Source organism: Raphanus sativus, chromosome 8 (genome assembly GCF_000801105.2).
Source record: "Raphanus sativus cultivar WK10039 chromosome 8, ASM80110v3, whole genome shotgun sequence".
Taxonomy (NCBI): domain Eukaryota; kingdom Viridiplantae; phylum Streptophyta; class Magnoliopsida; order Brassicales; family Brassicaceae; genus Raphanus; species Raphanus sativus.
In genome coordinates, this window is record NC_079518.1 from 21,458,550 (window position 1) to 21,483,576 (window position 25,027).

Consider the following 25,027-nt stretch of genomic DNA (forward strand, 5'->3'; position numbering starts at 1 on the left):
TATAGTAATGCTAGTGATCACCACCTGAGAGCTCCACTCTTTCACTAATTATTTACCTGACAATAATAACGACAACAAGAACAACATGAGAACAAGAACAACATGAGAACAAGAACACATTTATATCATCAAAAGTACAGACAGAACACAACCAACAACAACAAACAAAGTTCAAAGTAGACAGGAAAAAAACACAGAGTAATTCATAACAAAGCAGACAAGCTTTTGGTACCTGATTCTAAAATTCTATATCAAGCTTTTGGTATCTGATTCTCTAATCTTAGGTTGAGAAGAGAAGATACACATAACCCAACTGATTGAGAAGCATCTACAAATCCTACCACACAAACAAAACAACAAATAATTTACCTTACGATCTGACTCAGCTGTTTCAATTCGAAACAGATGCATCCTGTTTTCGGGAGCGACAGAGAGAGATCGATAGAGAACAGAAATAAATAAAGTCAGCCACTTTTTTTTCAACCAAATCATAATCCCAACACAATCACAAAACAACAAGGATTTTACCTTTCGATTCGACTCAGATGGATGCGGTTTTCGTGATCAACAGAGAGAGAGAGATAGAGAACGAAAAGAAACAAAGTCAGCGGTTTTTTTTCCTTCTCAATCCAAATACAATCACAAAACAACAAAGCTTTTATCTATCAATTCTCAAAACAGATGCTTGATTCGACACAGATGCATACGATTTCGTAATCGGCAGAGAGAGAGACAGAGAACCAATCATTGTTATGCTTTGCGGTAGTGCCGGAAACGGATTCGAAGGTTTCTGAGGACGAAACGGGCGGGATCACCACCGTTGGGATCCTCGGTGAGTTTGGACCCGTCGAGGCAGAAAGAGGCGAGGCTGAAAGTCCGAGTCACCACAGGCTCCAATCCTGAGTCATCGGTCATACTCCTGCCATGGCTTCTTCTTCCTTCTTCCTTCTTCGCGAATAAACCAGAGAGAGAGAGAGAGAGAGTCATGACACCTGTCCAAGAAGCAACGTTGCTTTTCGTGCTTAATTAGGGGCCGTCGCTTCTGCTTTCTTCTATTTTTTATTTTCTTTTAATTGTAAATATATTAAGCAACCTCATTAAGCTACGGCGATAAACATGCTCTTAGAGGCTTCGAACTGTCTTCACAAAAGTTTAAATATAGGGTTTTTTTTTTCGAATCCGGTTAATTCCAGTCTTCTTTTTATCCGATTTAATTTCATATAATCTAAAAACTATATCTGGTTTAGGTTGATTATTAATAATATTTTATTTTTAAAACAGTTATATCAAGTTTTTTATTAAACCGTAGTCAAAACATGCTCGTCACTCATTTATTTCTAAGTTTATCGTATTTGTAATTTTTACCAAAAATTCAATTTATTTAAAAAAGTATATAAATATCTATGATTTTTTCTGAAGTTGAAAATAAAGAAAATAGTCGTCTACAGAGCTAACCAAAACAACTTTAATAAGTAAATATAAAATTTGGTCGGGCGTAAGAACACTAAACACTAAAAACACACCCACTATTTATTCTACCACACACACCTAACCAACCAATGAACACCAAAATTAGCAAAGAGGGTCAAATCCGTAATAACACCACTATTACTTCCCCGCTTTTAAACCCAACAACCTTCCTTCCACTTCTCTCTCACTCTCCCATCTCAGATCTCTCTCTCTCCCTCCGAATCTCAGATCTCTCGTCGACACCATGGATCCAGTCTCATCCTGGGGAAACACCCCTCTCGTCACCGTCGATCCCGAGATCCACGACCTCATCGAGAAAGAGAAACGCCGCCAATGCCGCGGGATCGAGCTCATCGCCTCCGAGAACTTCACCTCCTTCGCCGTCATCGAAGCCCTCGGGAGCGCCCTCACCAACAAATACTCCGAAGGCATGCCGGGGAACCGCTACTACGGAGGCAACGAGTTCATCGACCAGATCGAGAACCTCTGCTCCTCCCGCGCCCTCGAAGCCTTCCGCCTCGATCCCTCCTCCTGGGGCGTCAACGTCCAGCCCTACTCCGGTTCTCCCGCCAACTTCGCCGCCTACACCGCCCTTCTCCAGCCTCACGATCGTATCATGGGGCTTGATCTCCCTTCCGGTGGTCATCTCACGCATGGATACTATACCTCCGGAGGGAAGAAGATCTCTGCCACTTCGATCTACTTTGAGAGCCTTCCGTATAAGGTGAACTTCACCACTGGTTACATTGATTACGATAAGCTCGAGGAGAAGGCTATGGATTTTAGGCCTAAGCTGCTCATCTGTGGTGGTAGTGCTTACCCTAGGGATTGGGATTACGCTAGATTGAGAGCTGTTGCTGATAAGGTTGGAGCTCTTTTGCTCTGTGACATGGCTCACATTAGTGGACTCGTTGCTGCTCAGGTATATTGCATCGATCTTGTTTTGGATTATAAAAGATTTTGATGATTTGTGGAACACTGCATTTCATATATTAAATCTATTGTTTTAGGGTGTATTTATCAAAAAAGATTGTTATATCTCATTATTCAAATCTAGTGTCTCATTCAGCAAAAATGTATTAGTTTTTTTGCTTTTAGTTCTCAACACCTCTAAGCATGTGTGACTGTGCCATGGGAACTTATAAGCTGATTAAGGCCCTGTTCGTTTGCTGAACAGAGTCAGCGACCAGTGATTGCGACTGTTTTTTCAAAAAAAAAAAAAAATCTAATCGTATGATTTTGATCCCACTTTAAAATTTCTAGCGTCCAAAATTTTTAATCGCTGGTCGCTAACGTTTGGTCGCTGCGATCGGTCGCAACGAACAACGTTTGGTCGCTGACTCTAGCGTTTTGCCAGGGCCTAAGTGCTTTGACCAATCTAATGTTACTTGCCAAGATTGTTTAAATCACATTAGCTGATTGAGTTTTTATTTTGATTTGCAGGAAGCTGCAAACCCATTTGAGTACTGTGACGTTGTGACAACAACAACGCACAAGAGTTTGAGGGGTCCAAGGGCGGGTATGATCTTCTACAGGAAGGGCCCGAAACCACCAAAGAAGGGGCAGCCCGAGGGTGCTGTCTATGACTTTGAGGACAAAATCAACTTTGCCGTGTTCCCTGCGCTTCAAGGTGGTCCTCACAATCACCAGATTGGTGCTCTGGCTGTTGCACTAAAGCAGGTTAATACTCCTGGTTTCAAGGTCTATGCCAAACAGGTGAAAGCCAATGCTGTTGCTCTTGCAAACTACCTGATGGGCAAGGGATACAGCATTGTAACCGGTGGAACTGAAAACCACCTTGTTCTTTGGGATCTTCGCCCTCTTGGATTGACCGGTATGTGGATAATATTTGAGAAAATATTATGAACCAGTCCTAATTTATCTAATTCTGCTTCTGTCAGGTAACAAGGTTGAGAAGCTTTGCGATCTGTGCAACATTACTCTGAACAAGAATGCTGTATTTGGAGATAGCAGTGCTCTTGCTCCTGGAGGTGTAAGAATCGGTAAGAGAGTGATTAAAATGTTCATGAATCTCACTAGTTGGATTTCGAAGAACATATCCTAATATGTTTGTTTTTGTAGGTACACCTGCGATGACATCGAGAGGATTGGTGGAGAAGGACTTTGAGAAGATAGGAGAGTTCTTGAGCCGATCAGTGACACTCACATTGAACATCCAGAAGGAGCACGGTAAGCTGTTGAAGGACTTCAACAAGGGATTGGTGAACAACAAGGAGATCGAGGAGCTCAAGGCTGATGTGGAGAAGTTCTCGGCCTCTTATGAGATGCCTGGATTTCTCATGTCTGAGATGAAGTACCAGGATTAGAGATCTCATCTTCTCTATGAAAAGAGTAATCTTCTATTTCTCTATATGTGATATGCTTTTGTAGGGTCGCCTTATTGGAAATTACAAGGCGACGAGATGAAACAAACAGTAAAAAAGGTTTTTCTTGGGTTATTTTCTTGAACGTTTTCTTGTTTTTTCCTATTGAAATTGTTGTATTTTGTTGGCTTTAATAATATCAGCGAGTTTCTCTTGCTCACGTTCAACCTCCCATTTTTTGGGGTCAAGTCTCATGTTCAACTTAAATGGCTTATGTTTGGTGACTCGGAATGATTAAAGATTTTTGAAAGATTAAGCAAAAGAGTGAAAGATTCTCATGAACCATTCATGTCTATATGAAGTCAGAATATGGCCGAGGATGAATCCACAGAATACACCAGGTAGATAGGCTATTGCAGCTGCAGTCCAGCTCAATACTTGATCTTCTTCTTGCTCTTGATTTCTTGCTTTTTCTCCCCCACCGCAAGTTTTTTGGAGAGGAGCACCGCATAGCCCAGGATTCTCAGCGAATGAAGAAATACTCTGGCTTTGAATCTGAGTGCCTTGTGGTATTAAACCTTCAAGCCTGTTGTATGAGAAATTCATCCACGCCAGAAAAGTGAGTTTCCCGAGCTCCGGAGGGATTTCACCTGACAATTTGTTTCGAGATAGATCCAATGACTGAAGACTGGTTATGTTTGACAAAGATGGTGGAATACGGCCTGTGAAAGCGTTGTTTGACATGTTGAGCACAATCAGTTCATTCAATAAACCGATGGACTCGGGAATGCCTCCTTGGAATCTGTTTCCAGAGATATCGATGGTTTTGTAAATTGTGAAACCACTCCCAACCAGCTCCATATTCGATCCCTTGTTTCTCAGAGACACAGACGCACGGTAGTACGGTTTGCCAACTCCTGAAAACCTATACTGAGAATCACCTTCGAAGTATACAACCGGTAACGACATTGCGCTCCAACCAGCGAAGTAATCTGATGGCAAGATCCCAGTGAAGTTATTTCTCGAAATGTCAAAGATTCGCAGCTTCGGGAGAGAGCTTCCGGGATAAGATATCGGTCCGTGGAACTCGTTGGAACGAAGGACGAGAATCTCTAGAATAGGCAAGGATCTCAACCAGACTGGGAAGGTGTCTCTGATTCTGTTTTCTTCCACGTTCAGAAACTGGAGACGAGTGCAGTTAACCAGAGACTTGGGTAGTTCTCCTGATAACCGGTTGTAACCAACATCAAGTGATATCAACATGTAACTCATAAATCCTCCTGGAATAACACCAGAGATGCTGTTGTTCCGGAGATGCAAGACCGAAAGATAAGTACTCAAACACGGAGGGATTGAGCCGCTAAAGTTGTTGTTGGACAAAACAAGTCTATCAAGAGAAACCAAGTCACATATCGCCCTTGGAATCTCTCCCGAGAATAGATTATCAGAGGCAAATAAGTAATCTGTAGAGTTGGGTAACAGAGGAAATGGATCTCGGAAAGCGTTCGAGCTTATATCAAGCGTAACTACGTCCCCGGTTCTTTGAATAACATCGGCAGATCCATCAAAACCGCTTAAGTAGTTCTGAGAGATGTTAACATGCGGTATTTGCAGTCCCCAAAACCACTCTGGTACTTGGTCTTTAATTTTATTGACAGAAATGTCTATTAATAGCATACTGGTTTGGGTTTGTAGAAACTTGGGAAACTCAACGATATTACAGGATGATAAAAACAACCAACCTAGGGAGGGAAGACGGAGAGTTGAGCTGAACTTCAAATCATTCCCTGAGAGGTCTAGATAGTCAAGCGACTTGAGATGTGAGAGAAAACTCAAGTCAAGCGTGATTCTTGTATTCATATAGTTGAGTTCAAGAGTTCTGAGCCCGGCAAGTTTTGACATAGATCCTTGGATTGGCGCATCGAAATTGTTTTGTCCAAGAGATAAAACTTCGAGTTTAGAAGGTGAAGAGATATTCTTAATCTCAATGGGACCACTGAAGCTGTTTCCTTCCAAGTTAAGTCGAATCAAGGAAGGGATCATAAACAGAGGTGACGGTAAAGATCCATGAAATAAATTTCCATTTATTTCTAAAGACTCCAGTTTAGTGAGGCTACTCATGTTAGATGGGAGAATACCTTTGAACTTGTTGTAACTGAGTCTGATGTCAGTGAGCTCGCTCAGATTGAGTAGAACAGCAGGGAAGTTCCCATCAAGATTGTTATATCTAAGTTGCAACTCTGATAGTCGGTTTAGGCTGCCCATTGAATCTGGTAGCTCTCCGGAGAATTGATTAACAGAAAGATCAAGATCAGTGAGGTAAGAAAGGTTTCCGAGTGAAGAAGGAAGTTTTCCAAAGAAGTTGCAGTAGCGAAGCTTCAAAACCCTTAAATATTTGAGGTTACCGATGGAATCTGGTAGGATGCCAGGAAGGTTGTTGGTGCTAAGGTTAAGACTCTGAAGGTGTTGTAGTCTAAAAAGGCTGCTATTAGATCTCAAAGGGCCGTTTAGAGAACTCCCCCACAGGTCTAACTCTACCACCTTACCGGTCTTAGAATCACAAGAGATACCATCCCAAGAACAGCAATCAGTGTTGTTCCTCCACCTCTCTGTCTTCAAATCAGACTCCCACCAAGAGGAATCTAACTCTTGGACAGAGAATTCACTCTTGAACTCCCAAAGAGCATCTCTTTGGTCTGGAGGACACAAATGCTTAGCAGAAGAAGCTAAAACAAGTATTAAATCAGAAAGGGAGAACAGGAAACATAAGCTCCATATTATCATCTTCCTCTCAATGCACGAATGCATTATAATTTTTCTGTTTGTTTTTTTCTTTTCCTGTGAAAAAGTGATGCTTATGAGTTATCTTATTACATTTATGGGAGAAAATGGAAAGCTTGACTCTTCAACAAGTCTCCTTTGACGAATAATTGGTGGATGGTCCACAAAGTCCTACAATCCAGATTTATATATTAAACAATAAAGTTGAGGACGAAAGGTTAGACTACATTGTCCTAATAATTTCCTGGTATAGATGGTTAACAATCCAGAAAGCAGGGGCTTTATGGTTAAGCTCAGGCCTGGACATTTTGGGTATCAGTTCGATTCAAATATTTCAGGCATTTCGGATAACAGTTTGGATTCAGTTAAGGTTGTTTCGAGTTCTGTTCAGATAGTAAAACTAGAACTGAAAAATACCTGGAAATTTTTGATTCTCATTTGGTTTTGGTTCCGATTTTGGTTCGGTTATTCTAAATAATTCAAATGACTCAGATTAAATATTGAGTATTTTGAATAAAATATAGAATAGTTACGATCATTCGGATTTAAAATCTTGGATATTCTGGTTTACTTTAGATAACTCAGGAAAAATATTCTTATACTTTCAGATACTTTCTGGTAGTTCGGACTTCAGACACTTTATGATAATTTAGTTTTCTTCAAATATTTTTGGATACTTTTAATCAAATTTTAAACTATATATATATATATAGTTATCTTATATGTATATATAATTAATATTTTAATATCTTTAGGTGACGTTCGGTAATTGATTTGGTTCTGGTTAGGTTCAGTTATTCCATATATAAAAATACATGAATCCTTCAAGAATTTAGAGTTTCTGTCCGGTTATGTTTTTGGTATTTCGGTTTGGTTCCGGTTATGGTCTTCGGTTCAGGTATAGGGATGTCAAATTAACCAAACCCGAAAGACCGAACTGAACCCGATCCGATCCTACAAAAATAAATCTGAACCGATCCAAACCTGACATAAATACCAAATGAATCTTGTTTTATGGTATTTCAGATTATGGATCTTATCCGAACCGAAGCCGAACCTAAGTGGATCCGATAAAAGCCGAAACATTCAAATCCTAAAAAGAACTTGTACCAAACATGATCTTAATTTCTAATATGTATCCAAAATATTTTAAAATATTATTGAACATCAAAAATAATTATCAGTTACATGAAGGCTGAATGAAGGTGGCGGTTGAATCTTGCAGTTGAAGCTTGAAGTTTTCAGATTTTGTTTTAGATCTCAATTACTTGGATTTTTTTTATGCTTTCATTTATTTGGTTTTCTTCCAATCAATAGTTATGTTTACCTTTCGTTTGATTTTGAATGATCATGTTTGATGATCTTTTCATATTTTTGAATCGATTTACTTATGTTTTGGTTAAAGAAAAGCAGGTACAAATCAGAGACTTTTAAGCCAAAAAACCCGATTGAGATCTGAATCTGAAAGTACATTGGATTGTATTGGTTCTTTGAAGATTTACTAACCCCGACCCGAACCCGATAGAACCTGTACCGGCCTCGAAACCGAAATTTCATATAACCCGACTGGGGTTGATTTTGATAAATCCAAAAAACAAGACCCGATTAGAAAAAAACAAAAACCGATTGAGACCATGAATGCCAAGACCTAGGCCTTATTAAGCACTTTGATTTAAACTTGGAATAATAAAGCTATAATTTTTCTCTTGGTTACAAAGGGTAATCTGAAATACAGATCAAAATTTGTTTTGTGGTTTTGATGGAAAGCTTTTTTTTTTGCTATCTTGGCGAGAAAACTCATTTAGTGATTTGGGCGGAAAACAAAAATCTTCCAGATTTTTTTTTTCTTGTACGATTTTCAAAAAAAATAATTCTTTGGTGCTTTAGAATTTTTTTTGCTTGTACAATTTTGGAAAAGTAATTGTTTGGTGTCTTTGATTGAAAAACTCATTTTGTAGGAATACACAATTTTGCAATTTTAGGGAGAAAACTCAATTTTGCGATTAATGGAAAACTTGATTTTTTCGGTTTCGGAGAAAAAACTCAATTTGGCGAAAAACTTAATTTTTTTTGGTTTTAGCGGAAAATAAGATTTTGACGGTTCTGACGTAAATCTTAGTTGTTTGGTTATAGCGACAAGATATGATTTTATGATTTTACGAGAAATTTACCTTTACGGTTCTAGTGGAAGAAACTCAATTTTTTATTTTTGTGAAATAATCGATTTTTTTCTATTTCGCGGGAAATTGATTTTACAATTTTGGTGAAAAAATATTCTGCCTTTTTTGCAAGTGAAGTCGATTTTAATTTTTGGTGAGAAAAATTGAGAGATCCAAGGTTCGCATAGTTAGAACTAGAAACACATAATGGACGGAGAGTGAAGCCCTTATTTGTTATATATAAGTTGCAACTCTGATAGTCGGTTTAGGCTGCCCATTGAATCTGGTAGCTCTCCAAAGAAATGGTTAACTGAAAGATCAAGATCAGTGAGGTAAGAAAGATTTCCGAGTGAAGAAGGAATCTATACTATTGTTTGCGAAGTGATCTTTCGCAACGGAGCTCTCACGTTAAAAGTTAGAGTAATTAATATCGATATTGTCCTTAATGAATAAACATATAAATTATCCATAAATAAAAACGAATTTTAATTTTATGATTAGATAAATGATTAAAAGTAATAGTGATAAGAATTATCCAAAATTTAAAAATATATTTTAAAATAAAAAATTAGAAATTATTTTTATTTCAATCTAATAATAAATATATTGATCCAACTATTACTTTTTGTAAGTAAATTTTTTTATTGTTTATGTTTAAATAGTATAGATGAGAAAATATATGTAATGAAAAATATAAATAATGAAAAGTGGAAAATATGAGCAAAATATAAGTAAAAATAAGTTACAAAAAGTGATAATAAAAGTATAAGATTTCAAAATCAAAAATATTTTTAATATGTTGGTGTTTCAAAAATTTAATAAAATAATAAACATACAAATTTTAATAAAATATATAAACTAATAAATATTTGTAAGAGAATTGTGCCCGCATATGCGGGTAACACACCTAGTTTTTCCAAAGAAGTTGCAGTAGCGAAGCTTCAAAACCTCTAAATATTTGAGTTTACCGATGGAATCTGGTAGAATGCCCGAAGGTTGTTGGTGCTAAGGTTAAGACTCTGTAGGTGTTGTAGTCTAAAAAGGCTACTATTAGATCTCAAAGGGCCGTTGAGAGAACTCCCCCACAGGTCTCTACCACCTTACTTGTCTTAGAATCACAAGAGATACCATCCCAAGAACAACAATCAGTGTTGTTCCTCCACCTCTCTGTCTTCAAATCAGACTCCAACCAAGAGGAATCTAACTCTTGGACAGAGAATTCACTCTTGAACTCCCATCTGGAGGACACAAATGCTTAGCAGAAGAAGCAAAAACAAGTATTAAATCAGAAAGGGAGAACAGGAAAATAAGCTCCATATTATCATCTTCTCTTCTCAATGCAAGAATGCATTATAATTTTTCTGGTTGTTTTTTTTTTTTTTGCTGTGAAAAAGTGATGCTTATGAGTTATCTTATTACATTTATGGGAGAAAATGGAAAGCTTGACTCTTCAACAAGTCTCATTTGACGAATAATTGGTGGATGGTCCACAAAGTCCTACAATCCAGATTTATATATTAAACAATAAAGTGGTGGACGAAAGGTTAGCCTACATTAGGCTATTCGTTTGGTTGCCGCAGCCTTCTGTGGCTGCGGTTGCGTCAATGTTTTCCGTAAATCTTGTTCGTTTTATTGATGCGAGTAGAGTATATGCGTCTGCGTCTGCGGCCGAACGCAGTCTGACACCGTAAAAACCCGCAGTCGCGACGTAAATCTTGCATCTATTTTACATAATTACAATTTTTCCATTAACCTAATTCAATATTTACAAGAAAACCTAACTCTAATTGCCGCAGACACAGCCTCTCTTCTCTCGATCCCATAGACACAACTTCTCATCTCTCGATCTCCAACACCTCTCCAGTTCTCTCTCTGGATCTCGAACATCTCAAGCTCTCTCTCTCTCTCTCGATCTACCCATCTCCGAGCTCATTTCATCTCAAAGCTCTCTTCTCCATGGCATCTCATCTCGAAGCTTTATGTTCTCCATCGCATCTCGAAGCTCTCTGTTCTCCATAGCATCTCATCTCGAAGCCTGGACATTTTGGGTATCGGTTCGGTTCATATATTTCAGGCATTTCGGGTAACGGTTTGGATTCAGTTAGGGTTGTTTCGGGTTCCGTTCAGATAGTAAAACTAGAACTGAAAATACCTGTAAATTTTTTATTCTCATTTTGTTTCGGTTCCGATTTTGGTTCGGTTATTTTGAATAATTCAAATGATTCAGGTTAAATATTGGGTATTTTGGGTAAAATATAGAATAGTTACGATCATTCGGATTTAAAATCTTGGATATTCTGGTTTATTTTAGATAAGTCAGGAAAAATATTCTTATATTTTCACATATTTTATGGTAGTTCGGACACTTTATAATAATTTATTTTTTTTCAAATATTTTGGATACCTTTAATCAATTTTTAATATATATATATATATAATTATCTTATATGTATATATAATTAATATTTTAATATATTTAGGTGTCCGTTCGGTAGTCGATTTGGTTCTGGTTAGGTTCAGTTATTCCACATATCAAAATACAGGAATCATTCGAGTCTTTGAGAGTTTCTGTCCGGTTATGGTTTTGGTATTTTGGTTTGGTTCTGGTTATGGTCTTCGGTTCAGGTATAGGGATGGAAAATTAACCAAACCCGAAAGACCGAACCGAACTCTATCGGATCTGACAAAAATAAATTTGAACATAAATACCAAATGAATCTTATTTTATGGTATTTCAGATTATGGGTCTTATCCGAACCGAAGCCGAACCTAAGTGGATATCCGATAAAAGCCAAAACATTCAAATCCTAAAAAGAACTTGTACCAAACATGATCTTAATTCATAATATGTATCCAAAATATTTTAAAATACAATTGAACATCCAAAATAATTATCAGTTACATGAAGGCTGAATGAAGGTGGCGGTTGAAGCTTGCGGTTGAAGTTTGAAGCTTTTAGATTTTGTTTTAGATCTCAATTACTTGGATTTATGTTTATGCTTTCATTTATTTGGTTTTATTTCAATCAATAACTATGTTTACCTTTCATTTGATTTTGAATGATCATGTTTGATGATCTTTTCATATTTTTGAATCGATTTTACTTATGCTTTGGTTAAAGAAAAGCATGTACAAATCAGGGACTTTTAAGCCGAAGAACCGATTGAGACCTGAACCTGAAAGTACATTGGATTGTATTGGTTCTTTGAAGATTTACTAACCCCGACCCGAACCCGATAGAACCTGAACCGGTCCCAAAACCAAAGTTTCATGTAACCCGAATGGGGTTGATTTTGATAAACCCAAAAAACAAGACCCGATTAGAAAAAACCAAAAACCGATTGAGACCATGAATGCCCAGACCTAGGCCTAATTAAGCACTTTGATTTAAACTTGAAATAATAAAGGTATAATTTTTCTCTTGGTTACAAAGGGTAATCTGAAATACAGATCAAAATTTGTTTTGTGGTTTTGACGGAAAACTTTTTTTTTTATATTGGCGAAAAAACTCATTTAGTGATTTGAGCGGAAAACAAAAATAATTGTTTTTTCTTGTACGATTTTGAAAAAATAATTCTTTGGTGCTTCAGAAATATTTTTTGCTTGTACAATTTTGGAAAAATAATTGTTTGGTGTCTGTGATGGAAAAACTAGTTTTGTAGGAATACACAATTTTGCAATTTTGGGGAAAAACCTCAATTTTGCGATTAATATATGGAAAATTTGATTTTTCGGTTTCGGAGAGAAAACTCAATTTGGCGAAAAATTAATTTTGTGGTTTTAGCGGAAAACAAGATTTTGACAATTCTGACGTAAATCTTGATTGTTTGGTTATAGCGACAAAACATGATTTTATGATTTTACGAGAAACTTACTTTTTAGTGGAAGAAACTCAATTTTGTGATTTTTGTGAAATAATCGATTTTTTCTATTTTGTGGGAAATTGATTTTACAATTTTGGTGAAAAAAATGTTCTGCCTTTTTGCGAGAGTGAATTCGGTTTTAATTTTTGGTGAGAAAAATTGAGAGTGAAGCCCTTATTTGAGATATTAACTTTTCTAAAACTTACTTTTTAGAACTAGAAACATATAATGAACGGAGAGTGAAGCCCTTATTTGAGATATTAATAACTTAATTATGAATGTCTTTTAAGATGAATCATCAATTATCTATATATATATATATCTATACTATTATTTATGAAGTGATTTTGCTTATTTGTCATGTTCTCCATGATTTTAGCTAATTTTTTTTATTTGTGATATTTTTATTAAGTTTAAGCTAAATTATTATTGATGTGTTATTTGTTTTGAGCTGAGTCACTAAATCATTAATTTAAAATAATAGCCTTGATGAATATTTTATATAAACAAAAACGAATTTTATATTATTAATATTAATTTTATATATTATATTAGCTTTTCTTATTTTTCATATTTCTATTAGGTTTTAGACTTTTAGATAGGTTATTAATTTATTATTAGTTCTAACTATTCACTAATTTATTTTAGTGATATATAGTTTATATGTTATATATATATGTGTGTGTGTGTGTGTGTGGGTAATGTTAGGAAGGTGAGGGTGTATTGCAACAAGATTGTTTTTCGACCTTTTGCGCTACAACGTCTGGACTAGTGTGTTCGTGTAGGTGTCTCAGCAACAGATTTCACAGACAATATATAAAGGAAAAGCATGCAAGAGAAGAAGCATGTGGAATATCTTAAGAAGATTCACAGTTCATAATTCGAAATGAAGGACATAGGAGATGCTAAGAAGATACTAAGGATAGAGATATCTCAAGACAGAGAGAAGGGTACTTTAATGGTAACTCAAGAAGATTACATGATGAAAGTGTTTGGAAACTACAATATGGATAAATCTAAAAGTCTTTCAACACCTTTGGAAGAACAATTTAGATTGACCTCAGCTACAGAAAATGAAATCAAATAACAGTATGAGAATATGAAGGAAGTTCCCTATCATAGTGCCATTGGATCTTTGATGTAATCCATCGTAGGAAGGAGGCCTGATCTTGCGTGGGCAATTGGTTTGGTATGCAGATATATGAGCAATTCTATCAAATATTCATTGGCATGATGTCAAGTGTATTTTGAGATATGTAAAGGGATTAACTAAGATGAGGCTCTCATTCATGAAGGATGGTCAGTTCATTATAAAAGGATATTGTGATGCAGAATCTGGAGCAAACTTGGATAGGAGAAGGTCAGATAACATGAATCTATCTTATTAAAACAGAAACATTCTGTTGGACCTAACATTTTTTTGTAAGTTTTTAAATTAAATACACTTTTATACTTTATAGTTAAACATACATTTAATCACTAATGTTCCTTTCAGTGTTTCCAAACAATATACTTATTTCTTTATACTACTATCAGTGTTTCCAAACAATATACTTATTTCTATATACTACTATCAATGTTTTCAAACAATATATTTTTATACTACCATCAATGTTTCCAAATAATACAATAATTAATCTTAGTTATTTTATATCTATCATTTTCTCTTTAAAATTTTGTAGAAACGTCATAATTTCATAAATTGCAAAATAGTGAACTTTAAAATTTCGATTATAAGATTACAAATTATGAAACTATTACAATTAAATCCAATTAGATTACATATCGGTCATCCATCAGTTCAATCGGTTAGTCTCGGGTTTTAGTGATTTTTAATATGAATATTTTAAAAACATAAATTGAATTGTCAGATCTCCGGATTAACCGGTATAATCACAATCGGGTTGAATTTAAAAATACTGATTTAAATGAAAAAATATTTTAAATACACACTCTTTAAAAATTACCAAAATATTTGTTAAATTATTAGTGAAATTTTTCATCGTAAAATATCCCGCGTTTCAAAAGCGCGGGTCAAAATCTAGTGTTATTTACAATTGGAGGAAAAGTAGTGAGTTGGAGTTCTAGTATGAAGAAAGTAGTGGAGTTATCTACAACTGAGGCATAGTACATTGCGTTGGTGAAGTAGCTTGGGGAGAAGTGTGGCTTAGAAGTTTCATGAATGAGTTGGGGTTTATCCAAGATCAGGTACGTGGAAGTGTTTTCTGGATTCTCAAGTGTGGCTGTGTTGTCAAATAATTCAGTGCAACACAAGAGAACTAAGCATGTGGATGTGAAATGTAACTTTGATCGTGATTTGGTAAGCATGTGGATGTGATTTGGTAAGCATGTGGATGTGAGAGCCTCATCTTAGTTAATCCCTTTACATATCTCAAAATACACTTGACATCATGCCAATGAATATTTGATAGAATTGCTCATATATCTGCATACCAAACCAATTGCCCACGCAAGATCAGGCCTCCTTCCTACGATGGATTACATCAAAGATCCAATGGCACTATGATAGGGAACTTCCTTCATATTCTCATACTGTTATTTGATTTCATTTTCTGTAGCTGAGGTCAATCTAAATTGTTCTTCCAAAGGTGTTGAAAGACTTTTAGATTTATCCATATTGTAGTTTCCAAACACTTTCATCATGTAATCTTCTTGAGTTACCATTAAAGTACCCTTCTCTCTGTCTTGAGATATCTCTATCCTTAGTATCTTCTTAGCATCTCCTATGTCCTTCATTTCGAATTATGAACTGTCCTTCATGTGGATGTGAAATGTAACTTTGATCGTGATTTGGTAAGCAGTGCTGGCTTAGCATGGAGGGCGGTCGCCCCAGGGCGGTCAGTGCGACCGCCCCAGGGCCCACCCTAATTTCTTTTTTTTTTTTAATTTTTTTAGTGACATATATAGTATACTAAATTTAAACTTATGTAGTATTATAAAATGTGAGCACAGAAATTTAATAAAAACTCAAATTAAAACATGCATGTTAGTTTATTTGTGTAAAAGTAACTTAAATATATTTAAAATTAGTTATTATATAGGGCTTAAATATAATTTTTTATAACATAAGGTTTAAAAGAATTTTTTTGTACTAGGGTCCTTAATAGTATTGAGCCGGCCCTGTTGGTAAGTGAAAAGATCATCACTGTTGTGACACAGCTAATACTGCAGATATCTTTACAAAGGTGTTACCAGTCGACATGTGGATGTGAAATGTACTTTTTCATGGAAAATGAAGACGTCATTTGTATTAGTACGTTTCTCAACCAAACTGAAGTAAGAAGGAAACAAAGTAAACTTTCAAAAAAACCTTATAAAAAAAAACTTAAAAAAACCAGAGTAAAAACCACAAAAGCAAGTTAACCATGTTTGTATTAATAAAAAAATGTTTGATTTATTATTGCTTGGAGACACCAATCTCCTAAAAACTGATGCGTATATATTTAATCAGAAGAGTGACAGATCCTCAAGAACCATTCATATATATTTGTATGAAGTTAGAATATAACTGATGGTGAGACCACAGAATACACCAAGTACGTAGCCTATTGCAGCTGCAGTCCAGCTCAATACTTGATCTTTTTCTTCGTCTTCTGCTTGCTTTGTTTCTTCCTCTTCTCCGCTGCAGGTTTCTTGGAGTGGAGGACCACATAGCCCAAGATTCTCAGCAAAAGAAGAACTATTCTGGCTTTGAATCTGAGTGCCTTGTGGTATTGACCCTTCAAGCATGTTGTAAGAGAAGTTCATCCGTGCTAGAAACGTGAGTTCCCCAAGCTCTGGTGGGATTTGGCCAGATAATCGGTTTCGAGATAGATCCAATGATTGGAGATTGGTCAAGTTCCCAAAAGATGATGGAATACGGGATGCGAAAGCGTTGTTTGACATGTTGAGCACGATCAGTTCCTTGAGCAAACCGATAGATTGAGGAATATCACCTTCCAGTTTGTTTCCAGAGACATCAATGATTTTGTACATTGTGAAACCACTCCCAACCAGCTGCATCTTGAATCCTTTGATCGCCAGAGCCACCGATTTATGATAGTATTCTACATGAGATCCATACCTAATCAACGTACCACCTTTAATGTCTACTACTGATGACACTGCACTCCAACCAGCAAAGTAATCTGAAAACAAGACTCCGGTGAAGAGATTTTCTGAAATGTCAAAGATTCGCAGCTTGGGGAAACTCAAAGGATTCCCAAGAGAAGATATTGGGCCGTGGAACTCGTTAGAGCGAAGGATAAGAACCTCTAGATTGGGAAACAAAGTCACCCAAAATGGAAATTTGTCACTGATTCTGTTGTTTTCCACGTTTAGAAACTCGAGGCGAGTGCAATTGATCAAGGACTTTGGAAGTTCTCCCCGTAGCCGGTTGTGACCAACATCAAGTGATATCAAGTGATCATTTATAGATTCCTCTGGAAAACGGCCAGAGAGTATTACTCTGAAGATGCAAGACCGACAAAGTAGTACTGAGATTCTCAAAACAGAGAGGAATAGAACCACTGAAGTTGTTGTGGGATAAAACAAGTGTCTCAAGAGAAGCCAATTCACATATTGTATTAGGAATTTTACCCGAAAACCGATTATCAGAGGCTAAAAAGTGTACCATAGACTTGGGTAACAAAGGAAACGGTCCATGGAATGCATTTGAACTTACATCAAGCAGTACCAACTCTGATAGTCTCCATAACCACTCTGGTAGTTGGCCTTCGATTTGATTTGCAGAAATGTCCAAGTAGGACAAATTGGTTTTGGTTTGTAGAAACTTGGGAAACCAAAACCAATTGCAAGATGATAAAGTCAACTCTTCTATAGGTGAGTAAAAATTGAGAGTCGAAACGATCTTTAGTTTATTCCCGGAAAGATCCAAGCTTCTAAGTGACACGAGATTTGAGAAAAGACTCAAATCCGCCATGCTTTTTGTATTCAGGTAGGAGAGGTCAAGTATCTCAAGTAACTTGAGTTGCACGAAGATGCTGAAGTCAACCGTGGCCTTCCCTGTGTTCCAGGAAGAGAGATCAAGATACGAGACCCTGGAAAGTTTAGATATAGATCTCGGGATTGGCCCGTTGAAACTGTTTTCTCCAAGAGAGAAAGTTTCAAATTTAGACAGCGAAGAGACATTCCCAATTTCAAGTGGACCGGTGAACTCGTTTCTTTCTAGAAGAAGGTACGTCAATGAAGGGATCATGAAGAGAGATGATGGGGTAGATCCCGAAAATGAATTTTCACTAAGATCAAAGTACTCTAGTTTGCACAGGCTACTCATGTTAGATGGCAGCATACCTTTGAAACGGTTATGAGAAAGGTCGATCTCGTTAAGCTCGCTCATATTGTTGAGTAACACGAGAGGAAAGTTTCCACTGAGCTTGTTATATCCAAGTAGCACCCGTGTTAGTCGGTTTAAGTTGGCCAAGGAATCCGGTACGTTACCAGTGAAATCATTACCCATGAGATCAAGATCCGTGAGGTAAGAAAGATTGCCGAGTGAAGTAGGAATCTTTCCAAAGAAATTGCAACGGTAAAGCGTCAAACTCTTCAAATATTTGAGATTGCTGATAGTGTTTGGTAGAATACCTGAAAGATTATTTGTGTTAAGGTTTAGGCTCTGAAGATGTTGTAGTCTAAACAGACTACTATTAGTCTTCAATGGGCCATTGAGAAAACTGTCCCCGAGGTCTAAACCAACCACCACGCCTGACTTAGAATCACAAGAGATACCATCCCAAGAGCAGCAATCGGTGTTATTCATCCACTTCTCTGTCTTAAGATCAGACTTCCACGAAGGAAATTCGGGCCTTTGGACATAGAACTCTCTTTTGAACTCCCAAAGAGCATCACTCTGGTCTGGACGGCATAAGTGCCTAACAGGAAAAGCAAACACATAAATTGAGTAACAAAAGTAGAAGATTAAACGCAAGCTCCATATTATCATCCTTTTTTGTTTTGTTATATTCTTTTGCTGTGAAACGATTGATGTTGGGGATTCTATATATATATTTGTGAAGCTAATTTCTTTCACAAATATTTTCTTATTTCCATGTGAATGCTCCACATAGTCAACGAAATTGAACGTTTTTATTTTAGTGCAATTTTCCAGCTGTGTGGGGTTATCGCTGAAACTCGCAAACAAGCCTGAAGATACCTCTGACTTCCAGATGTGAAGGTACTGGGATTGACGGTGACTCTTTCAAGATTTTCCATGATCATGGAGTGTCCATCAAAAACGTGGAACGTTTTCTGTTTTAGCAACAAACTAATTGGCGGAGGTTAAAAGAATAAGTATTTTATACCGAGAGCCACTTTTTGAAATTTAAATAGGGAGAATTATCAATTGTGACTCAAAACTTGGAGTCAAACCCAAAAGAGTACCCCAACTTGGGTCAAAGGCAAAAGTAACGTAAAAGACTATTGAAATTACAACTATCTCCTTGTGAACAAACAAAAAAACGGATTTTTTTTACGTTTCTACCCCTCGCAAGTCGTCTGTAAACAGACGACTTGAAAATAAGTCGTCCAAACGACTTTAAGTTAAGTCGTCTGGACAGTTATTCTTAAACATAATTTAAAAATTTTGTAAAAAATATTTTGATAAGTGAAAAATTGGAATTATGTAATTAACATATGTCTTAAGAGATATAAATTAATATATAACAAATTTCAATTGTTTTCAGCCCAGATGAGTGAAAGTAGTGAGTCATGATATTCTTTAGTTTATGTTTCATCAACATATGTTGTAGTATTGTATGTGTTCTTAGGGTTAGATTTTGGAAAGCATTAAAACCGTTTTTGAAAATTTTTAAAATTACCTAGGCGTGTTCATTTCTGTGTATAGTAAACACTATTGAAGTATAATTTGATTTTATAACGTGGTTAGTAAGTTAATTTAGTCATTTTAGTTTAGGGGTTCATTTTAGGGTATTGGACAACTTAATATTTAGTCTTCTGTTCCCAGACGACTAAATATTAGGTCGTCTGATGTACATTATCAGCCAGAATAAGTCGTCTAAACCGGACCAAACCTTAAAGTTTACCAATGTACTTTTAAAGCTAACCGGATTATTTACCCAATATATAAGGTGATTTTTTTTTTTTTCATTTTCCGCGAAATTCAGAAACCCTAACAGTTCTCTCTCACCGGCGATATCAAAGGCGATTCGAATTCCCACTATTTCCGAACAACCATCGTTCTCAACATCGGCTATCTATCTCACTTCATTCTCACCGTTGTCGCCGCAGCTTCTTCTAACCCTAGCGCCGCCGATTCCTCTAAACCCTAGGCCCCCACTTCCACTATTTCCGAACAAACCGTCGCCCTCGCCACCGTGCTCACCAACGTTCTCACCGCCACTTCCTCTAAACACTAGCTAGCACCGCCGCTTCTTCTAAACCCTAGCGCCGCCGCTTCTTCTAAACCCTAGCGCCGCCGCTTCTTCTAAACCCTAGCGCCGCCGCTTCTTCTCTGTAAACCGTAGCGCCGTTTCTCTGTAAACCTAACGCCGGTAAGTCATCAAACTCGTGGAAAAGATGAACATAAAACGTTGTCTCTTTCAATTTAATCATTCTCACCGTTTCACGTTTATTTTTTCAGATCTATAACCACAATGACGAGTACTCCAACTCCTTCTGCGACTAATCAGGTCCGCTTGAAATTTTTCTACTGGAAGACTTGTAAGTAAGTCGTCTGGAAAGTCTTCAACCTGGACGACTTAGTACGTCCATTTGGAAGACTTTCCAGACGACTTAAATATAAGTCGTCAACTAAGTCGTCCAGTTGGACGACTTTCTAGACGACTTATATTTAAGTCATCTACTAAGTCGTCTGGAGTAACAATTAAGGCGTGATTGATTTAGCTTGTGTTCTGACTTCTATTGTTGTCTTTGATTATTTTGCAGACGAAAAGGATGGATATTCCAGAACTCCCCCGTAGTTTATACACATTAGGGGAAGAGCCAGAACCCCACAATAGCATTTCGTATCATACGGATAACACGAAGTTGCATACTGCTCTTAGGGAAGCTCTCACCGATGCTGAATTTGAAGAGCTCAAGGAGTCGAGATTGGGAGTTTTCATCAAGTTCAAGGAGCAGGGATTTGGTTGGGCTTCAAGGCTGGTTCACTACTTGCTCGGTTTAAAGCTGGACATTAAGAAGAAGTACGAGATGTGGTGTCTCGTTGGTCCAGAACCTGCGAGGTTTTCACTGTTAGAGTTTGAAAACATCACTGGTCTAAACTGCGAGTACATCGAGGACCTTGAGACACCAGAATGTGAAGTTACCCCAGAGATGGTTTCTTTCTGGGGGATGATGGGAGTTCATCTGGAAGCTGGGCCAACTACTGATCAGATAATAGCAGCACTGAAGAGATGCGGGGATTGGTCCAGGGAAGATCGCAAGCGACTCGCGTACCTTTCCGTCTTCACTGGATTCATTGAAGGGAGAAAGTTCTCAAGCGCTACACGAGCTGTTCTGGCAAGGCTAGTGATGGATTTAGAACGGTTTGAGAATTATCCATGGGGGAGAGTCGCGTTTAAGGTGCTGATGGACTCTTTGTGGAACAAAGATATTACTGGCTATTACACCGTGGATGGGTTTATACAAGTTCTTCAGGTCTGGGCGTACACAGCTATTCCGGGATTGGGTGCTAGTATTGGTCTACCCAGAGAAAACAGTCCGTCTCCACCGATTCTGGCTTACGAGGGCAGCAGAGGCCGCAGATTCATGAAAGCTGCTATCTTGAGTCAGGTACCTTTCCATCTTCACTTAATTAAGTTGTCTGGAAAGTCTTCCAGCTGGACGACTTAGTAGACGACTTATTATAAGTCGTCTGGAAGGTCTTCCAGCTGGACGACTTAGTAGACGACTTATTATAAGTCGTCTGGAAGGTCTTCCAGCTGGACGACTTAGTAGACGACTTATTATAAGTTGTCTGGAAGGTCGTCCAGCTGGACGACTTAGTAGACGACTTATAATAAGTCGTCTGGAAGGTCGTCCAGCTGGACGACTTAGTTGACGACTTATAATTAAGTCGTCTATTTAGTATTTTGTTTCAAATATCTAACTCGATTCTTCTTCTATTTACTGCAGACCCGCGTGATCAACTTTGTTGAGAAGGACATTAGTGAAATGTGACCAAAATGGGACTCTGAGGTTGAGGACGTGCCCGTGGAGAACATCATTAAAGTCATGTATGATCGGAGACCGTGGAAGTGGACCATGGACTGCTGGGAAGTCACTGGTACAAAACCTAAGTTTGTGATTCCATCGAAAAGAGCCAAACAGATGGTTGTGGTGGAGGTGGAGGAGGAGGAGGAAGACAATCAGAGACCTCGGAAGAAAGCTCGTAAAGAGGCTCCTAAAGAGGCTCCTAAAGAGGCTAGAGAAGAGGCTCCTAAAGAGGCTAGAGAAGAGGCTAGTTGGGTGACCAGAGAGGAGTTAGAAAATATGTTCAAGGACTTAGGTGACATGATGAAAGATGGGTTTAAGAAGTGCATCAGGGAGATTAGGAAGATGTCCGATAGATTGGAAGCTGTGGAGAAGAAGGTTGGTGTCACCAATCAGGCTACCCCTCAAGCCAAAGAAACCGGGGTTAGTAACAAACAGCCTACCCCACAAGCCCCAGAAACCGGGGTTAGTAACAAACAGACTACTTCTCAAAGGATCAGCCTACACTTCAAACCAATCATCCTACTCCTCCTACCAATCATCCTACTTCCACCAGACAGCCTGCTCCTTAAAAGGCAAAGCCTACTCCTCAAAAGGCAAAGCCTACTCCTCAAACGAAACAGCCTGCTCCTCAAATGAAACAGCCTGCTCCTCAAACGAAACAGCCTGCTCCTCAAACGAAACAGCCTGCTCCTCAAAAGGCAAAGCCTTCTCCTCAAAAGAAACAGCCTTCTCCTCTGCCCAAAGAGGTTAGTATCAAATCCTCTCCCAACAAGAATTAAGTCGTCCAGGGTCTTCTAATTTCCAGACAACTTTTATTTAAGTCGTCCAGGGTCAACTAGTCGTCCAGACAACTTTTATTTAAGTCGTCCAGGGTTAACTTGCAACTTTTATTGCAGAGATTGTTGCCGAGGATACAGCAGATGAGGCGATCTCGGTATATAAGATCTTGCCGGAGGATAAAGCAGATGGTGTCACCTCCAAAGAGATTGTTCCTCTCACTTCCACTGACCAACCGAGCTTCGCTTCCAACGATCAACAACCGAGCTTCGCTTCCAACGATCAACAACCGAGCCTGGTTGTATTGGACAAAACAGCTCCCACTGCTGCTGTGCGTGCAAGGAGTGAACGAACGAAGAAACCTGCTCCCACGCAGATATCTCCTTATACGGCAGAGAGAAGGAAACTCCTTAGAGTGGGAAAGTATAATCCATTTCCCACACTAAACAGTCCTAAGTTGAAGGAGCTCGCTGATTGGTTGAAAACTGATCCGTAAGTGATTGCTTTACCCATAATAGCTTGATTTAGTCTACCAAAACTGATTGCTTTTTTGTTTGCAGTGATTATTTAACTAAGCTAGAGGACAAACCACGTACATCACCAACTTGGTGGTATCATAAACTCCGGACACCCAAAGCATGGCTGGAAGACGTAGTAAGTCTTCTGCTTATCTTTAAGTCGTCTGGTAACTTGTCTTTATATAGATTTGTAAATATATAAGTCGTCTGGAAGGTTTTCCAGCTGGACGACTTACAAATAAGTCGTCTGGAAGGTTTTCCAGCTGGACGACTTACAAATAAGTCGTCTGGAAGGTTCTAACTTGTATTATTTTATATGCAGCATATAGATGCTAGGATGAATGTGCTGAGGCAGAGGTATAAGGAGAACCCACAATCTTTCCGGAGCGAGCGAATGTGCTTCCTGGATCACAACTTTACCCAGTCTTGGAGAGAACAGTATCTGTTCTTCAAAGCATCGTCGTCTGATCACAATGGTTTAGGAAGAATGCTACCTAGTGGGGCGGCGAGTTTGTATGACGGATCAATGCCTTCATTTTGCCAATCAAACAAGAAGTGGGGGGAGGACATTGATGATATCTATGCGCCACTGAACTTGGACAACAAACATTGGGTTGCTATTTGAATATCGATCCCTAAGAGGCACATAGTCGTCTGGGACAGCATACCTTCAACTACCATACCAGAAAGATGGGATGAGATAATGGAGCCTTTTCTCGAGATGGTCCCTTATCTGATTGTGGAGTGCGGAGACCAGATGCATGGGTTGGAGCGATACACATATGAGAGACTGCTGAAAGATGTACCGACGGCCAACAATGGTGATTGTGGCGTGTACGCTGCAAAGTACATTGAATGTCATGCTCTTGGGGTCCCCTTTAGCCCTAAAGACTTTGCTAGGTCCAATGCGAAGACTATGAGGGATAATATGGCTGTGGTTATATGGACGGAGCTTGTTGATCAGCATTTGAAAGATAATGAGGATGGTGGTATGTTTGTGGGCATGTATGATTAGATACACAAATCTAACTTGTATAGATTTTTTAACTTGTATAGATACACAAATCTATTTGTATATTTGAACTATTTGTATACACAAATCTATTTGTATATTTAAACTATTTGTATACACAAATCTATTTGTATGTTTGTGGGCATGTATGATTTATTTGATTTTCTAACTTGTATATATTTTCTAACTTGTATAGATTTTCTAACTTGTGTAAGGTTTTCCAGCTGGACGACTTACAAATAAGTCGTCTGGAAAGGTTTTCCAGCTGGAGACTTACAAATAAGTCGTCTGGAAGGTTTTCCAGCTGGACGACTTACAAATAAGTCGTCTGGAAGGTTTTCCAGCTGGACGACTTACAAATAAGTCGTCTAGAAGGTTTGGACGACTTACAAATAAGGTAGTCTAAAAATAGTAGAAGGTAGTCTGAAAATAAAATACACTGGACGACTTCGTAAAAGGTCGTCTGAAAAAAATACACTTGAAGGGATAGTAGAAGGTAGTCTAAACACTGGACGACTTAAATACACTGGACGACTTCGTAAAAGGTCGTCTAAAAAAATACACTTGAAGGGATAGTAGAAGGTAGTCTAATACACTGGACGACTTCGTAGAAGGTAGACGAAACACTGGACGACTTAGAAATTAGTTGTCTGGACGGGTAATCAAGACTGGACGACTTAAATTTAGGTCGTCTGGACAACTAGTCAACTGGTTGTGTACATTGTGGTTTCGTATGGCCAGTTTCCTTGCAGTTTGAGCATCTCCGTGCCCTGTGTTTCTTCCTGGGTTTGTGTCCTCTCATCCTAGATAGCTCCAACCAAGATTGCCATCTTGATTTCTTCTGTCTCCCCGGACCACGCTTTACGTTTGGAGGAAAGCATTCTTGTTCCTCAATATGTTGTGACACGATAGGATATATATTCTCTGA

At 38.0% G+C, this 25,027-nt stretch overlaps 2 protein-coding genes and 1 pseudogene across 3 annotated transcripts; 1 reads left to right on the plus strand and 2 right to left on the minus strand.

Moving 5' to 3' along the window:
• The first annotated feature begins 1,640 nt into the window (after window positions 1–1,640).
• LOC108822648 (serine hydroxymethyltransferase 4) lies at window positions 1,641–4,014 on the plus strand. The gene is made up of 4 exons (XM_018595782.2): window positions 1,641–2,392; window positions 2,914–3,304; window positions 3,372–3,473; window positions 3,553–4,014. Exons 1-4 carry the CDS (start codon window positions 1,715–1,717, stop codon window positions 3,795–3,797), a joined length of 1,416 nt encoding a protein of 471 aa, XP_018451284.1. The 5' UTR covers window positions 1,641–1,714; the 3' UTR covers window positions 3,798–4,014.
• Window positions 4,015–4,095: 81 nt separating this feature from the next.
• LOC108822647 (receptor-like protein 47) lies at window positions 4,096–7,158 on the minus strand. 2 transcript variants are annotated; one of them, XM_056992153.1, is made up of 2 exons: window positions 5,537–7,158; window positions 4,096–5,434 (listed from the first exon to the last, which is right to left on the minus strand). In XM_056992153.1, exons 1-2 carry the CDS (start codon window positions 6,600–6,602, stop codon window positions 4,107–4,109), a joined length of 2,394 nt encoding a protein of 797 aa, XP_056848133.1. In that variant the 5' UTR covers window positions 6,603–7,158; the 3' UTR covers window positions 4,096–4,106. The 2 variants fall into 2 exon arrangements, with proteins under 2 accessions (XP_056848133.1, XP_056848132.1); XM_056992152.1 differs by having other exon boundaries at window positions 4,096–7,153.
• Window positions 7,159–16,082: 8,924 nt separating this feature from the next.
• On the minus strand, window positions 16,083–18,559 carry LOC108820877 (receptor-like protein 48; annotated as a pseudogene).
• Window positions 18,560–25,027: the final 6,468 nt, after the last annotated feature.

What these genes read in the sequence shown, in the direction of transcription:
- LOC108822648 (XM_018595782.2), top strand. Translation starts at nt 1,715, where the DNA reads ATGGATCCAGTCTCATCCTGGGGAAACACCCCTCTCGTCACCGTCGAT. An exon ending in GTGGACTCGTTGCTGCTCAG is followed by an intron (nt 2,393 to 2,913) that starts GTATATTGCATC and finishes TTTGATTTGCAG; the next exon opens with GAAGCTGCAAACCCATTTGA. An exon ending in TCCTGGAGGTGTAAGAATCG is followed by an intron (nt 3,474 to 3,552) that starts GTAAGAGAGTGA and finishes TTGTTTTTGTAG; the next exon opens with GTACACCTGCGATGACATCG.
- LOC108822647 (XM_056992152.1), bottom strand. Translation starts at nt 6,602, where the DNA reads ATGCATTCGTGCATTGAGAGGAAGATGATAATATGGAGCTTATGTTTC.